The following is a 17,764-nucleotide window of genomic DNA, read 5'->3' on the forward strand; positions in this document are numbered from 1 at the left end:
TTCCACAGCAGGGGTGATTTGGGCAAGCCAAGCGTCTGGAAAGGGTTCTTTCTCTCTCTCCCCTGCTCAGGTTGCTTTAAAAACATGAGAAAGCTACTAGAGAGAAGGGAAGATGGATGTTCTGCAGAGGGCAAGTAGCTCTCCAGCCCTTCACTTGTTGTGCCTCTGCAGGAGCAGAGTGGGATCCCTAAATCTCTGGCTCCAGCGAGAGGCCAGTGGTGGCTGCGTTTCTACCCTGAACAGAGCTCCCCTTGGAAAGGATCGCTCTGCTCTCTTGAGACACCTGGTGCAAAATGCCCAGTTTGTGTGAGGGAATAGGAAGAACAGAGAACAGGTCTGGGAGTGTTAAAGGCCTGGTGGGCTGGGGCCTGGAGAAACCTGGTCTACTGGAAGGTGTCCCTTCCCATGGCAGGGGGGTTGGAACCAGATGAATTTTAAGGTCCCTTCCAGCCCAAGGCATTCTGTGATTTGATGAGCAGAGGGGCCGGGTGGCAGGAGGCCTAATTTGGGATGAGAAGCCATTCAGCACTCTCAGTTTGGCCGAGCTCAATGCGACTGTTCACGAGCACAGACTCACAACTGGTGTGATTTACCAAGACACTAGGCCTGGTTGTGTTCCATACAAACTTGAACAATCCAGATTCTGGAATAGCACTCTTTATTGAAGCAAAGGGAAAGCAGTTTCTGGATTGCCAGTCTTTAAGGCTGTTCCTACAGGGCATTACTATGTGTTGGGCCAAATCTATTGGTGCTATATTTGTAAAAAAATAATACCTTATCAAATAAATTAACTCTAGTTTATATTATATATATATCTGAAAATTTCAAAACTTCTCTACTCATATATAAAACATTAAGGTCAGCTGCAACAGAGGCTGGAGATGACAGTCTAGGTGCAAGGCTGACCTAAATGTGTCCCTTAAGGGGACAGGGGGAAACACTGTGAGAGTTTATAAATGCTATACTACTATACAAAAATATTATGATTATTAGATTTAATATCTATATGCTATATTAAATATCAAAGATATAGGAAATATTAATTAAAATATATGCATTAAAAAATTATTCTAAAGTATATATTAAAAAAATTTTAGGTCAGGTCCCGCACAGTGTGTGCAATGCTGACCTAAAGATGTCCCTTCAGGGAACAAGGAGAGATACAGTTTAGGAATATTAGCGATGCCTCTCGCTTGATCCCTGAGCAGCCAGAGCTGTCAGAAAGAATTCCTGGGCCCATCTAAATGGTCACAGTGGCCGTGAGAGTGGGAGGGCAAAGGAGGATGAAAGTCATCTTTGTAGCCCCCCTGGTCATCACTGCAGGCTGTGCTGGGCAGACTGCTGAGAGGGGAATGCTGATGGCAGAGTCTGCTGCACAGGGTTTTCCCTTCCCTCTCTCTGTCCCACATCCTCCTCTCTTTTTCCTTGTGGTATGAGGTGGTTGTCTTTGAGCAGCTGTGAGCCCCACAAGCACAGCTCTCTATGTGAAGACGTCTTTCACTGGCCGTAGACGACAATTCTTTCGATCCGATCCCAAAGTTGTTGGTACTCCCTCATCGCCTGGGTGTGGGCGGCCGGATCCTGCGCCAGGCGATGGAAGAGGTTGGGTGGCTCGGCCGTTTTGACATCCGGGGGCAAGAGAATCTCTTGAGGAAATGTCCGGTTGCCCACAACAAAGTGGTCAAGGCGTTTCTCCTCCAGGGAGCCACGCAGGTACTCCATGGTATCAGCCAGCCGCCGCAAGACTTGCCTCTTGCACCACCGTGACACGGGTATGGTGTTCAGGAGGTGCATCACAATGGTCTTCATCATGTAAGTGGAGAAGCCTATGCCCACCAGAGCACAGGCAAAGAGCTGCAGGCATCTGAGGTGCCAGCTGTCACGTGGAGCCTGATTGGCAATGTGCCTGAAGAATTTCATCTCTGCCACGGCGTAGGTCTCAGGCCACATTGTGCTTGGGGTGAAGAGGGCCTCTGTAGGCTGGCTGCTCACATAGATGTCTGAATTGCCTACTTGCACCCCAAAGAGCAGCTCAACCGTCAGGCTCTCTCTGCCTCTGGTCACCTTGAATTTGCAGCAGCGGCTGGAGGGCAGCAGCACTAATTGCCAACTGTGTGACTGAGGCAAAGCCGGCCAGGACGCTCTCACCAACTGGTAGAACCAGCGGGCAGTTTTCTCCACATCCAGGTAGGAGCCAGTGCAGAGGGTGTTTAGGAAGTTGGGCTCCTCATTCCTCCTCTGCTCTTCTTCTGGGTGGTGGAGGGAGCACAGCACGTTCTCATCCTGCTGCTCCCTTGGGCAGGTGCACACCGGCTCCACGCGGATGAAGAAGTTCCTGCCGGGTATGTGCCCTGAAGTGTCCATCTCCAGATGGAAGGTGTGGCTCGGGGGAGGAGTGAGAGGTACAAGGACACGGTACACCACATCCTCCTCCCGGGGACTCCAACCTTCAAAGGCACTGCCCACCCCAATGGCTCGTTGCGGCACTGGGTATGAACTGTTTGACAAGAGGTGTCCAAAGACAAAGGTGAAGTTGTCCATCAGGACAGTTGTGTCTTTGCAACCTCTCTTCAGATCCTGAACAGGCCACTTTATCATGTGCACTAAAACCCATCTCAGGGCATTCTCAAAAGTGAGTTCTTCTTCTTCTTCATAGACATCTTCATTGCCTTCTCTCTGTTCCTCTTCCCCCTCACCATTGTTGTCTGGCTCGTGGCTCCTTCTCCGGCAGACAAACCACAGCCACAGGAGGAGGCCCAGGACTACAGCCAGAGCACAGAAGTCCTCCTGTTGCAAGGCAGCCCAGAGCAGGGCTCCCCAGGCCCTGACACTGCGCTCCAGGCTGCTCTGCTCCAGCTCCTGCAGCAACCGAGTCATCTCTCTGTCCAGGAGCTTTGCACGCAGCTCCATGTGCAGACGGGTGTCCTCATCCAGCCCATCACCCACCATCTGTGGGTACTGGATGAGGGTTTGCAAAAGCATGAGAAGAAACATTTTTGCAGCCATGGCCTGCAGGAGGAGAGAGAGAAGGGGTTTGAGTGGGGCTGAAAGGGAGAGAAGGAGGTAGAGGTGAGGGGAGTACGAATGGGAGCAGTGGGGATGTGGAGTAGGAAGAAGAGGGTCCCAGGGCAGCTGGCAGGCAGCAAGGCCTGTCCCACTGCCCCAGCAGCAGCAGCAGCAGCAGCAGCACCATTGGGTGCCCCAGGTGTTCTGGTGAGGGATTGGCCCTGGATGCAGAGGGAGAACCAAGGCCCCGGGGGCAGTGTTTGGCCCCGGCCCTCGCCCAACGCAGCTTCGCCCCGCGTGTGTGCACTCACCACTTGTCCAGGCTCAACTGGGGCAGCGTACCTGCTGGGTGCCATCTCTAGCTGCCCCCACTGTGACACAATGCCTGTGATGTCACAAGAGCCAGATCACATCACAACCAGGACAGCCCTGCCTTGTCCCCACTCCACCGCAGCAACTTCCAGTGGCCCCTGGTGTAATGCTTAAGGCTGCCTTGGAGTTAATCTTCTTCCAAGAACTTCCATTCTCCTTTCTTTTGCATTTATTATCATCTGTTCGTCAGTGGCAGTCACATGGAAGAGCCATGTTTGAAGGGACCCTTGAGGGTGTTGGAGTCCAAGCCCGGACTCCACATTGCCTGAGCTGAAGTTAAATCTCTGAGTCACAGAGGTTGGAGAAGACCTTGGAGATCTTTTGTCCAACTGCCAACCTTACACTGCCTATTCCACCAATACACCATGTTCCCAAATGACACATCAACAGGCCTTTTAAATGCCTCAAGGATGGTGATTGGCCTTTTTCCCTGGCCGTCTTTTCCCAAACTTGAGAACCTTTTGGTGAAGGAATTTTTCCTAAGATCCAATCGAATCTCCCTGGTGCAACTTGAGTCACCTCTTGTCCTACTGCTTGTTCCCTGAGAGAACAAGCCATCCCCCACTTGGCTACCACTTCCTTTCACGTGCTTGTAGAGGACCACTAGGTCCTCCCTAAGTCTCCTTTTCTCCATGCTAAAACCCCAGTTCTCTCAGATGCTTCTCAGACTTCTACGCCTGTCACAAAAATCCTCCAAAATCGTTGGGACAATAAACCCTCTAACACTGCATTTTTAGTGTTAGAAAGCAAGGCATTTCTTTATTCACAGTGCTGCGGGGGGGGGAGGGAGGTGGCCAACAGAAATGAAGATAATGAGTGGAATGGAGCATCTCCCAATGAGGAAAGGCTGAGACAATTGGGATTGTACTGCCTAAAAGAGGGAAGGCTTGGGGTGACCTAATTGCGCCTTCCAGTGCCTGAAAGGAGCCTACAAGAGAGATGCAGAGAGACTTTTGCAAGGGCATGTCGTGAGAGGAAAAGGGGAAATGGTTTTAGATTTAAGAGGGCAGGCTCAGTTTGGAGAGTAGGAAGAAAGTCCTGAGTGTCCGGGTGGTGAGGCAGTGGCACAGGTTGTCCCAAGAAGCTGTGGATGCCCCAATCCAGGCAGTGTTAAAGGCTGTTGGGCTGGGGCTTGGAGAAACCTGATCTGCTGAAAGGTGTCCCTTCCCATGGAGGGGGGTTGGAACCAGATGAATTTTAAGGTCCCTTCCAGCCCAAGGCATTCTGTGATTCGATGAGCAGAGGGACCGGGTGGTGGGAGGCCTAATTTGGGATGAGAAGCCATTCAGCACTCTCAGTTTGGCCAAGCTCAATGCGACTGTTCACGAGCACAGACTCACAACTGGTGGGATTTACCAAGCCTCTGGGCCTGGTTGTGTTCCACACAAACTTGAACAATCCAGATTCTGGAATAGCTTTCTTTATTGAAGTAAAGGGGAAAGCAGTTTCTGGATTGCCAGTCCTAAATGCAGTGACTACCGAGTGTTAATATGTGCTGAAACAAAGAGTGGGAGATCTACTGGTGCTATATTGATGTAATACTAATATTATATCAAGTGAACTACCTATAAACTATAAGTATGCATTACTAAAAAAAATTATCTAGTTATATATTAAGAGATTAAGGTCAGCTTCACAGGGTCTAGGGATGACAGTCTTGATGTAATGCTGACCTAAAGATGTCCCTTAAGGGGACAAGGGGAGAGACTGAGAGAGATTTATATGTGCTATATTATACAGAAAGATAATATGATATGAAATAAATTATATATGTATGTGCTATAGTAAATACTCATAAGTCCTATTAATTATTCTTATATATATACTAAAGAAAAGCTTCTAAATTTATATTTAAAAAATTTCCGGTCAGGTCCAACTGGGTGTTCACAAAGCTGACCTAAAGATGGCCCTTCAGGGATCATTAAGGGATAGGCCTGGGATGAGGAGATTCTCCAACCAGGCCACCACGAACACAGGAGGAATGGTGGCGATGCCTATCACTTGATCCCTGAGCAGCCACAGCTGCCAGAAAGAATTCCTGGGCCCATCTAAAATGGCCACAATGACCATGAGAGTAGGAGGGGAAAGGAGGATGAAAGTCATCTTTGTAGCCCCCCTGGTCATCACTGCAGCTGTGCTGGGCAGACTGCTGAGAGGGGAATGCTGATGGCAGAGCGCTGCTGCAAAGAGTTTTCCTTTCCCTCTCTCTGTCCCACATGCTCCTCACTTTTTGCCTGCAGTAGGAGGTGCTCGTCTTTGCCCAACTGTGAGCCCCCCAAGAACAGCTGTGTGCAGGAAGACTTCTTTCAACGGCCGTCGTGCAGCATTCTTGAGAGCCGATGTCCCAGTTCACGGCACTCGTTCATTGCCTGCGTGTGGGCGGGCCGGATCCTGTGCCAGGCGATGGAAGAGGTTGGGTGGCTCGGCGGTTTTGACATCTGGGGGCAAGAGAATCTCCTGAGGAAACGTCCGGTTGCCCACAACAAAGTGGTCAAGGCGTTTCTCCTCCAGGGAGCCGTGCAGGTACTGCATGGCATCCTCCAGCCGCTGCCGGAAATGCGTCATGCGCCAGCCTGACAGAGGTACGGTGTTCAGGAGGTGCATCACAATGGTCTTCAGGGTATAGGTGGAGAAGCCTATGCCCAGAAGAGCTCGGGCCAAGACATGCAGGCACTTGAGGTGCCAGCTGTTAGGTGGAGCCTGACGGGTAATGAGACTGAAGAATTTCATCTCTGCCACGGCGTAGGTCTCAGGCCACATTGTGCTTGGGGTGAAGAGGGCCTCTGTATGCTGGCTGCTCACATAGATGTCTGAATTGCCTACTTGCACTCCTAAGAGCAGCTCAACTGTCAGGCTCTCTCTGCCTCTGGTCACCTTGAATTTGCAGGCAGCGGCTGGAGGGCAGCAGCACTAATTGCCAACTGTGTGACTGAGGCAAAGCCGGCCAGGATGCTCTCACCAACTGGTAGAACCAGCGGGCAGTTTTCCTCCACATCCAGGTAGGAGCCAGTGCAGAGGGTGTTTAGGAAGTGGGGCTCCTCATTCCTCCTCTGCTCTTCTTCTGGGTGGTGGAGGGAGCACAGCACGTTCTCATCCTGCGCTCCCTTGGGCAGGTGCACACCAGCTCCACGCGGATGGCAGAAGTTCCTGGCCGGGTATGTGCCCTGAAGTGTCCATCTCCAGATGGAAGGGTGGCCCGGGGGAGGAGTGAGAGGTACAAGGACACGGTACACCACATCCTCCTCCCGGGGACTCCAGCCTTCAAAGGCACTGCCCACCCCGATGGCTCGTTGCGGCACTGGGTATGAACTGTTTGACAAGAGTGTCCAAAGAACATCATGAAGCTGTCCATCAGGACATTTGTCATGCGCTCTACCTTCCATCAGGTGCTCTATGTGCTCCTCTAAACGCTGTCTCAGGCTGTGGGTAATAACATCCTCTTCTGCTTCAATTTCAACATCATGGTCTTCTCCTTCCCACACAATGGCATCACGGTTTTCTTCCCCTTCATTTCCACCACCATCGCCATCTCCTGCCCCTCCTCCCGGCCATTGTTGGCTGGGCTGGCGGCTCCTTCTGCTGCGGATAAACCACAGCCACAAGAGGAGGCCCAGGAGTCCAGCCAGAGCCCAGAAGTCCCCTGTTGCAAGGCAGCCCAGAGCAGGCTCCCCAGGCCCTGACACTGCGCTCCAGGCTGCTCTGCTCCAGCTCCTGCAGCAGCCGAGTCATCTCTCTGTCCAGGAGCTCTGCACCAGCTCCATGCACACACGGGTGACCTCATCCAGCCCATCACCCACCATCTGTTGGGTACTGGATGAGGGTTTGCAAAAGCACGAGAAGAATCACTTTCGCAGCCATGGCCTGCAGGAGGAGAGAGAGAAGGGTTTGAGTGGGGCTGAAAGGGAGGGAAGGAGGTAGAGTGAGGGGAGTACGAATGGGAGCAGCGGGGGATGTGGAGCAGGAAGAAGAGGCTCCAGGCAGCTGGCAGGCAGCAAGGCCTGTCCCACTGCCCCAGCAGCAGTAGCACCATTGGGTACTCAAGGTGTTCTGGTGAGGGATTGGCCCTGGATGCAGAGGGAGAACCCAGCTCCAGGGGCAGCGTTTCGGCCCCGGCCCTCGCCCAGCACAGCCTTGCCCCTGTGTGTGTGCACTCACCACTTGTCCAGGCTCAACTGGGGCAGCGTTACCTGCTGGGGACATCTCTAGCTGCCCCCACTGTGACACAATGCCTGTGATGTCACAAGAGCCAGATCACATCACAGCCAGGACAGCCCCGCCCTTTGTCCCCACCCCGGCTCAGCAACTTCCAGTGGCCCTGGTGTAATTCTTAAGGCTGCCTTGGAGTTAATCTTCTTCCAAGAACTTCCATTCTCCTTTCTTTTGCGTCTATTATCATCTGTTCTTCACTGGTAGTCACATGGAAGAGCCATGTTTGAAGGGACCCTTGAGGGTGTTGGAGTCCAAGCCCGGACTCCACACTACTTGAGCTAAAGTTAAATCTCTGAGTCACAGAGGTTGGAGAAGACCTTGGAGATCTTTTGTCCAACTGCCAACCTTACACTGCCTATTCCACCAATAAACCATGTTCCCAAATGACTCATCAACAGACCCTTTAAATGCCTCCACGGATGGTTACTTAGCCTTTTCTCTGGGCACTGTGTTCCCAAACTTGAGAAGCTTTTTGGTGAAGGAAGTTGTCCTAGGATCCAATCGAAATCTCCCCTGGCGCAACTTGATGCCCGTTCCTCTTGTCGCAGTGCTTGTTCCCTGAGAGAACAAGCCATCCCACACCTGGCTACTGCTTCCTTCTGGTTGTTGTGGAGAACAATTAGGTCCCCCCCTGAACTTCTTTTCCTCATGCTAAACACACCCAGTTCTCACAAACGGTTCTCATCAGGCCTGTACTGCTGTCACCAAAAATCCTCCAGAATCCATGGGACAATAAAACCCTCTAACACTGCGTTTTACTGTTAAAAAGCAAGGCATTACTTATTCACAGTCCTGAGTGTGTCCATGTCCTAAAGAATCCCGGCCTCTATTCAGACACCAATGCAACTGGTTTTCACCTCTTTATTAATTTTTAGGGAAGAAAGAAATGAATGTTCATTGGTTCTAAATGACATAATTCCCTTTCATTGATGAGTAATCTCTCCTCTACTGCTTACTAATTTCTCCCTGTTCATGCGATTTAAGTCCTTATTTTTAATCTTTTTATTCTGTTTTTGCCCCAGTACAGACTTTCCAGCACATATACCGAGTCTCTGTTAGTCTCTTCTTTACCTTCTTGTTTCTGTAAAATATCCTTGTGGTCCATAAATTCTGCATACTCAATTTCCAGCTTCAGCAACCCAACTTTCTCTCCCTATCAGAGTTACCTTATCAAAACTGAAAGTTTCAGTGTTTTTCCCAAGCTGTGCTCCCACAATAGCAGCTCATGTCAAATGCTGCTGAATGCAAGCGGAAAGTGATTCAACAGAGTGTGTATTATTAGATAAAACAATTAATTAACGAGTTAATGAAACCATTATAACAGGAGAAAAGAGATATCACTTCCAGCAGGGCCACAGTGGTTGCAGGATTCCGCTTTGCCACCCTGACAGAGTTTGGACACCTCAATGTGGTTCCCTGGGAACCACAGTTCTCAGTTTTGTCCTTGGGAACTGCCCATCCCTCCACAGGGACTGGCTCAGTAGAGCCCCCAAAATGCCCCTGGCAGCACATGGATGTGCTCGGCTTCCTCCTTGTGCTGGAGGGGTCTGGCCTTTGCTGCCACTGCTGTAGTGGCCTTTTCCAGCCTCCACTGTCGACACAGGCGTGTTTGGGGACTTCAGCTCTGCTCTGTGCTCTGCAGGGGCAGTAGGCCTTGCTTCAACTCTGCCCTGTGCCCTCAGCACAGGCCTGATGTGCAGGCCTTAGCAGGGAGCTGCAGGTCCAGGCCCAGCCCCTCCCCACATGCACACACACACTCTCAGGGAGTTAGTTCCAACCCATAGCAATAATTCAGTGAGATGGGATCCAGGATCTCAAAACCCACAGAAGAGAAAGGATCCCCCTACAAAAGGAGAGCTGCCAGAGGGGAGGAAAGAAACTCCTCCAGTCCTTTGAGGGCAACTGACATCCTTTATTCCACAGTGGGGGGGATTTGGGCAAGCCAAGCGTCTGGAAAGGGTTCTTTCTCTCTCTCCCCTGCTCAGGTTGCTTTAAAAACATGAGAAAGCTACTAGAGAGAAGGTAAGGTGGACGTTCTGCAGAGGGCAAGCAGCTCTCCAGCCCTTCACTTGTTGTGCCTCTGCAGGAGCAGAGTGGGATCCCTAAATCTCTGGCTCCAGCGAGAGGCCAGTGGTGCTGCATTTCTACCCTGAACAGAGCTCCCCTTGGAAAGGATCGCTCTGCTCTCTTGAGGCGCCTGGTGCAAAAGGCCCAATCTCTGAGAGGGAAGGAGAAGAGCAGAGAAAAGGTCTGGGATTGTTAAAGGCCTGGTGGGCTGGGTCTTGGAGAATCCTGCTCTGACAAAAAGTGTCCCTTCCTATGGCAGAGGGGTTGGAACCAGATGAATTTTAAGGTCCCTTCCTGCCAGGCATTCTGTGATTCGATGAGCAGAGGGGCTGGGTGGCAGGAGGCCTAATTTGGGATGAGAAGCCATTCTGCACTCTCAGTTTGCTTGAGCTCAGTGTGACTGTTCATGAGCACAGACTCACAACTGGTGTGTGCTACGGTTCGTGGGGGTAGAGGGTAATGGGACCGGGCACTGCAATAAGGTTCGGGACACAGTTGAGGTGAGGGAAGCAATGCCGATTTTATTAGGGGTGACAGTGACTTCAATAGGGTAGGTTCAGGGGGTGGACTCAGGCTGAGGGAGGAGTAAAAGACAGGCAGCTCAGTGGAAGCAGGGATTGGGAGAACAGGGAAAGATGGGTGGTAACTTCGGGTCTCCAGGGGAAAGGGGCCAATGGGAGCTCTCTCTGCACTGCAGCAAACTGCGGCCAATCAGAGGCAGAGGAGCGGGAAAGCAGGGGGAGAACAAACAAGTTTCGGCGGGTAAAAGTGTGAGGGGAGAAGAGACAATATGGAGGGTATAAAATTTTCAACAATAACTGGGGTACACAGAACTTCACAACAGTAACAACAATAAACTGGGTGAAACTGAGGGGAAAACTGTCCGTCCGGTGAATGTCCAATTCATCATAAGAATGTCCCTTTTAGTTTTCATATATTTTTCTCCACGCCTGGTATTTCTCCCAGTCTGATTCTTCCTCTGCCACAAGAAGCCATTCAGCACTCTCAGTTTGCTTGAGGTCAATATGACTGTTCATGAGGACAGAGTCACAACTGGTGGGATTTACCAAGCCTCTGGGCCTGGTTGAGTTCTACACAACTTGCACGATCCAGATTCTGGAATAGCTTTCTTTATTAAAGCAAGGGGAAAGCGATTTCTGGATTGGCCAGTCCTAAATACAGTGTCTACAGAGTGTTAATATGTGTTGAAACAAAGAGTGGGAGATCTATTGGTGCTATATTGATGTAATACTAATATTATATCAAGTGAACTACCTATAAAATATAAGTATGCATTAAATTAAAAATTATGTAGTTATATATTAAAAGATTAAGGTCAGCTCCAGCTGTGTCTGGGGATGACAGACTTCGTGCAATGCTGACCTAAAGGTGTGCCTTAAGGGGACAAGCAGAAAGACTGTGAGAGATTTATTAATGCTATATTAATATATACAAATATTACTATATCAAGTTAATTATCTATGTGCTATAAAAAATTCAAGAGATATATGTAATATTACCTAAAATAAATCTATTAAAAAAAAAGTGGGACCAGATTTATTTGTCCTATCCTTCTATATACAAATAATGTATATTAATTAAATTATATATCTATGTGCTATAGTAAATATCTCTATGTCCTATTAGTTTTAAATATATATATACTAATGAAAAACTTTTAAATTTCTATCTAAAAATTTCAGGTCAGGTCCAGCAGGGTGAGTGCAACCTTGACCTAAAGATGGCCCTTCAGGGATCAATGAGAGATATAGTTTGGATGAGCAGATTCTCCAGCCAGGCCACCACGAACACAAGCAGCAATTGTGGTGATGCCTATCACTTGATCCCTGAGCAGCCACAGCTGCCAGAAAGAATTCCTGGGCCCATCTAAAATGGCCACAATGGCCGTGAGAGTGGGAGGGCAAAGGAGGATGAAAGTCATCTTTGTAGCCCCCCTGGTCATCACTGCAGGCTGTGGTGGGCAGCTGAGAGGGGAATGCTGATGGCAGAGCGCTGCTGCAAAGGGTTTTCCTTTCCCTCTCTCTGTCCCACATGCTCCTCACTTTTTGCCTGCAGTAGGAGGTGCTCGTCTTTGCCCAGCTGTGAGCCCCCCAAGCACAGCTGTGTGCAGGAAGACTTCTTTCAACGGCCGTCGTGCAGCATTCTTGAGAGCCGATGTCCCAGTTCACGGCACTCGTTCATTGCCTGCGTGTGGGCGGCCGATCCTGTGCCAGGCGATTGGAAGAGGTTGGGTGGCTCGGCGGTTTTGACATCTGGGGGCAAGAGAATCTCCTGAGGAAACGTCCGTTGCCCACAACAAAGTGGTCAAGGCGTTTCTCCTCCAGGGAGCCGTGCAGGTACTGCATGGCATCCTCCAGCCGCTGCCGGAAATGCGTCATGCGCCAGCCTGACAGAGGTACGGTGTTCAGGAGGTGCATCACAATGGTCTTCAGGGTATAGGTGGAGAAGCCTATGCCCAGAAGAGCTCGGGCCAAGACATGCAGGCACTTGAGGTGCCAGCTGTTAGGTGGAGCCTGACGGGTAATGAGACTGAAGAATTTCATCTCTGCCACGGCGTAGGTCTCAGGCCACATTGTGCTTGGGGTGAAGAGGGCCTCTGTAGGCTGGCTGCTCACATAGATGTCTGAATTGCCTACTTGCACTCCTAAGAGGCAGCTCAACCGTCAGGCTCTCTCTGCCTCTGGTCACCTTGAATTTGCAGCAGCGGCTGGAGGGCAGCAGCACTAATTGCCAACTGTGTGACTGAGCAAAGCCGGCCAGGACGCTCTCACCAACTGGTAGAACCAGCGGGCAGTTTTCTCCACATCCAGGTAGGAGCCGGTGCAGAGGGTGTTTAGGAAGTTGGGCTCCTCATTCCTCCTCTGCTCTTCTTCTGGGTGGTGGAGGGAGCACAGCACGTTCTCATCCTGCTGCTCCCTTGGGCAGGTGCACACCGGCTCCATGCGGATGAAGAAGTTCCTACCGGGCAACTGCCCTGAGGTGTCCATCTCCAGATGGAAGGTGTGGCTTGGGGGAGGAGTGAGAGGTACAAGGACACGGTACACCACATCCTCCTCCCGGGGACTCCAACCTTCAAAGGCACTGCCCACCCCAATGGCTCGTTGCGGCACTGGGTATGAACTGTTTGACAAGAGGTGTCCTAAGAACATCATGAAACTGTCCATCAGGAAATTTGTCATCGCGCTACCTTCCATCAGTGTTCTATATGCGCCTCTAAATGCTGTCTCAGGCTGTGGGTAATAACATCCTCTTCTGCTTCAATTTCAACATCATGGTCTTCTCCTTCCCACACAATGGCATCACACGGTTTTCTTCCCCTTCATTTCCACCACCATCGCCAGCTCCTGCCCCCTCCTCCCGGCCATTGTTTGGCTGGCTGGCGACTCCTTCTGCTGCGGATAAACCACAGCCACAAGAGGAGGCCCAGGAGTCCAGCCAGAGCCCAGAAGTCCCCCTGTTGCAAGGCAGCCCAGAGCAGGGCTCCCCAGGCCCTGACACTGCGCTCCAGGCTGCTCTGCTCCAGTTCCTGCAGCAGCCGAGTCATCTCTCTGTCCAGGAGCTCTGCACGCAGCTCCATGCGCACACGGGTGACCTCATCCAGACCATCACCCACCATCTGTGGGTACTGGATGAGGGTTTGCAAAAGCTTAAAAAGAAACATTTTCGCAGCCATGGCCTGCAGGAGGAGTGAGAGAAGGGGTTGAGCGGGGCTGAAAGGGAGGGAAGGAGGTAGAGGGGAGGGGAGTACGAATGGGAGCAGCAGGGATGTGGAGCAGGAAGAAGAGGGCTCCAGGGCAGCTGGCAGGCAGCAAGGCCTGTCCCACTGCCCCAGCAGCAGTAGCACCATTGGGTGCCCCAGGTGTTCTGGTGAGGGATTGGCCCTGGATGCAGAGGGACAACCCAGCCCCAGGGGCAGCGTTTCGGCCCCGGCCCTCGCCCAGCGCAGCCTCGCCCCTGCGTGTGTGCACTCACCACTTGTCCAGGCTCAACTGGGGCAGCGTTACCTGCTGGGCCATCTCTAGCTGCCCCCACTGTGACACAATGCCTGTGATGTCACAAGAGCCAGATCACATCACAGCCAGGACAGCCCGCCTTTGTCCCCACCCCGGCTCAGCAACTTCCAGTGGCCCTGGTGTAATTCTTAAGGCTGCCTTGGAGTTAATCTTCTTCCAAGAACTTCCATTCTCCTTCTTTTGCGTCTATTATCATCTGTTCTTCACGTGGCAGTCACATGGAAGAGCCATGTTTGAAGGGACCCTTGAGGGTGTTGGGGTCCAGCCCGGACTCCACACTGCTTGAGCTGAAGTTAAATCTCTGAGTCACAGAGGTTGGAGAAGACCTTGGAGATCTTTTGTCCAACTGCCAACCTTACACTGCCTATTCCACCAATAAACCATGTTCCCAAATGACTCATCAACAGGTCTTTTAAATGCCTCCACGGATGGTTACTTAGCCTTTTCTCTGGGCACTGTGTTCCCAAACTTGAGAAGCTTTTGGTGAAGCAAGTTGTCCTAGGATCCAATCGAAATCTCCCCTGGTGCAACTTGATGCCCTTTCCTCTTGTCACAGTGCTTGTTCCCTGAGAGAACAAGCCATCCCACACCTGGCTACTGCTTCCTTCTGGTTGTTGTGGAGAACGATTAGGTCCCCCCTGAACTTCTTTTTCCTCATGCGAAACACACCCCAGTTCTCTCAAACGCTTCTCATCAGACCTGTACTGCTGTCACCAAAAATCCTCCAGAATCCATGGGACAATAAAACCCTCTAACACTGCGTTTTACTGTTAAAAGCAAGGCATTACTTTATTCACAATCCTGAGTGTGTCCATGTCCTAAAGAATCCCGGCCTCTACCCAGACACCAATGCAACTGGTTTTCACCTCTTTATTAATTTTTAGGGAAGAAAGAAATGAATGTCCATTGGTTCTAAATGACATAATTCCCTTTCATTGATGAGTAATCTCTCCTCTACTGGTTATTAATTCCTCCCTGTTCATGCGATTTAAGTCCTTATTTTTAATCTTTTTATTCTGTTTTTGCCCCGGTACGGACTTTCCATTACATATCCCGAGTCTCCGTTAGTCTCTTCTTTACCTTCTGGTTTCTGTAAAATATCCTAGTGGTGCATAAATTCTGCATCTCGATTTCCAACTTCAGCAACCCACCTTTCTCTCCCTATTAGTTACCTTATCAAAAGTGAAAGCCAGGCCACCCCCTGAAACTGAAAGTTTCAGTGTTTTTCCCAAGCTGTGCTCCCACAATAGCAGCTCATGTCAAATGCTGCTGGATGCAAGCAGAAAGTGATTCTACACATTGTGTACTATTAATTGAAACAACTGATTAAAAGGTTAAATAAACCATGAAAATATTGGAAAAGAGATATCATTTCCAGCAGGGCCACAGTGGTTGCAGGATTCCGCTTTGCCACCCTGACAGAGTCTGGACACCTCAGTGTGGTTCTGCTTTGTCCTTGGAACTGCCCATCCCTCCACAGGGACTGGCTCAGTAGTGCCCCCAAAATCTCCCTGGCAGCACATGGGTGTGCTTGGCTTCCTCCTTGTGCTGGAGGGGTCTGGTCTTTGCTGCCACTGCTATCGTGGCCTGTTCCAGCCCTTCCACCTGTCGACCACAGGCATGTTTTGGGGCCTTCAGCTCTGCCCTGTGCCCTCAGCACAGGCCTGATGTGCAGGCCTTAGCAGGAGCTGCAGGTCCAGGCCCAGCCCTTCCCCACATGCACACACCACACTCTCAGGGACTTGGTTCCCACCCATAGCAATAATTCAGTGAGATTGGGATCCAGGATCTCACAACCCACACAAGAGAAAGGATCCCCCTACAAAGGAAGAGCTGCCAGAGGGGAGGAAAGAAACTCCTCCAGTCCTTTGAGGGCAACTGACATCCTTTATTCCACAGTGGGGGGGGATTTGGGCAAGCCAAGCGTCTGGAAAGGGTTCTTTCTCTCTCTTCCCCTGCTCAGGTTGCTTTAAGAAGACAAGGAAGCAACTAGAGACAAGGGAAGATGGATGTTCTGCAGAGGGCAAGCAGCTCTCCAGCCCTTCACTTGTTGTGCCTCTGCAGGAGCAGAGTGGGATCCCTAAATCTCTGGCTCCAGCGAGAGGCCAGTGGTGGCTGCGTTTCTACCCTGAACAGAGCTCCTCTTGGAAAGGATCGCTCTGCTCTCTTGAGGCGCCTGTGCAAAATGCCCAATCTCTGAGAGGGAAGGAGAAGAGCAGAGAAAAGGTCTGGGATTGTTAAGGCCTGGTGGGCTGGGTCTTGGAGAATCCTGCTCTGACAAAAAGTGTCCCTTCCTATGGCAGAGGGGTTGGAACCAGATGAATTTTAAGGTCCCTTCCTGCCCAAGGCATTCTGTGATTCGATGAGCAGAGGGGCTGGGTGGCAGGAGGCCTAATTTGGGATGAGAAGCCATTCTGCACTCTCAGTTTGCTTGAGCTCAGTGTGACTGTTCATGAGCACAGACTCACACTGGTGTGTGCTACGGTTCGTGGGGGTAGAGGGTAATGGGACCGGGCACTGCAATAAGGTTCGGGACACAGTTGAGGTGAGGGAAGCAATGCCGATTTTATTAGGGGTGACAGTGACTTCAATAGGGTAGGTTCAGGGGGTGGACTCAGGCTGAGGGAGGAGTAAAGACAGGCAGCTCAGGGGAAGCAGGGATTGGGAGAACAGGGAAAGATGGGTGGTAACTTCGGGTCTCCAGGGGAAAGGGCCAATGGGAGCTCTCTCTGCACTGCAGCAAACTGCGGCCAATCAGAGGCAGAGGAGCGGGAAAGCAGGGGAGAACAAACAAGTTTCGGCGGGAAAAGTGTGAGGGGAGAAGAAGACAATATGGAGGGTATAAAATTTCAACAATAAACTGGGGTACACAGAACTTCACAACAGTACAACAATAAACTGGGTGAAACTGAGGGAAAAACTGTCCGTCCGGTGAATGTCCAATTCATCATAAGAATGTCCCTTTTAGTTTCATATATTTTTCTCCACGCCTGGTATTTCTCCCAGTCTGATTCTTCCTCTGCCACAAGAAGCCATTCAGCACTCTCAGTTTGCTTGAGGTCAATATGACTGTTCATGAGGACAGAGTCACAACTGGTGGGATTTACCAAGCCTCTGGGCCTGGTTGAGTTCTACACAAACTTGCACGATCCAGATTCTGGAATAGCTTTCTTTATTAAAGCAAGGGGAAAGCGATTTCTGGATTGCCAGTCCTAAATACAGTGTCTACAGAGTGTTAATATGTGTTGAAACAAAGAGTGGGAGATCTATTGGTGCTATATTGATGTAATACTAATATTATATCAAGTGAACTACCTATAAAATATAAGTATGCATTAAATTAAAAATTATGTAGTTATATATTAAAAGATTAGGTCAGCTCCAGCTGTGTCTGGGGATGACAGACTTCGTGCAATGCTGACCTAAAGGTGTGCCTTAAGGGGACAAGCAGAAAGACTGTGAGAGATTTATTAATGCTATATTAATATATACAAATATTACTATATCAAGTTAATTATCTATGTGCTATAAAAAATATCAAGAGATATATGTAATATTACCTAAAATATATCTATTAAAAAAAAGTGGGGCCAGATTTATTTGTCCTATCCTTCTATATACAAATAATGTTATATTAATTAAATTATATATCTATGTGCTATAGTAAATATCTCTATGTCCTATTAGTTTTTAAATATATATATACTAATGAAAAACTTTTAAATTTCTATCTAAAAAATTTCAGGTCAGGTCCAGCAGGGTGAGTGCAACCTTGACCTAAAGATGGCCCTTCAGGGATCAATGAGAGATATAGTTTGGGATGAGCAGATTCTCCAGCCAGGCCACCACGAACACAAGCAGCAATTGTGGTGATGCCTATCACTTGATCCCTGAGCAGCTGGAGCTACCAGAAAGAATTCCTGGGCCCATCTAAAATGGCCACAATGGCCGTGAGAGTGGGAGGGCAAAGAAGGATGAAAGTCATCTTTGTAGCCCCCCTGGTCATCACTGGAGGCTGTGGTGGGCAGCTGAGAGGGGAATGCTGATGGCAGAGCGCTGCTGCAAAGGGTTTCCTT

The 17,764-nt window shown here is 50.1% G+C and overlaps 2 protein-coding genes across 2 annotated transcripts; both read right to left on the reverse strand.

The window, feature by feature from the left end:
• Nucleotides 1-1,275: 1,275 nt before the first annotated feature.
• Nucleotides 1,276-3,322, reverse strand: LOC116789040 (inositol 1,4,5-trisphosphate receptor-interacting protein-like 1). The gene is made up of 2 exons (XM_032692362.1): nucleotides 3,318-3,322; nucleotides 1,276-3,009 (listed from the first exon to the last, which is right to left on the reverse strand). Exon 2 carries the CDS (start codon nucleotides 3,004-3,006, stop codon nucleotides 1,498-1,500), a length of 1,509 nt encoding a protein of 502 aa, XP_032548253.1. The 5' UTR covers nucleotides 3,007-3,009; nucleotides 3,318-3,322; the 3' UTR covers nucleotides 1,276-1,497.
• Nucleotides 3,323-11,752: 8,430 nt separating this feature from the next.
• LOC116788432 (inositol 1,4,5-trisphosphate receptor-interacting protein-like 1) lies at nucleotides 11,753-12,857 on the reverse strand. The gene is given in 4 exon segments (XM_032691275.1): nucleotides 11,753-11,954; nucleotides 11,957-12,326; nucleotides 12,328-12,422; nucleotides 12,425-12,857. Coding segments are annotated over 4 exon segments (1,053 nt in total). The 5' UTR covers nucleotides 12,855-12,857; the 3' UTR covers nucleotides 11,753-11,796.
• Nucleotides 12,858-17,764: the final 4,907 nt, after the last annotated feature.

The sequence above is a fragment of the Chiroxiphia lanceolata genome, chromosome 6 (assembly GCF_009829145.1).
Source record: "Chiroxiphia lanceolata isolate bChiLan1 chromosome 6, bChiLan1.pri, whole genome shotgun sequence".
NCBI classification, from domain to species: domain Eukaryota; kingdom Metazoa; phylum Chordata; class Aves; order Passeriformes; family Pipridae; genus Chiroxiphia; species Chiroxiphia lanceolata.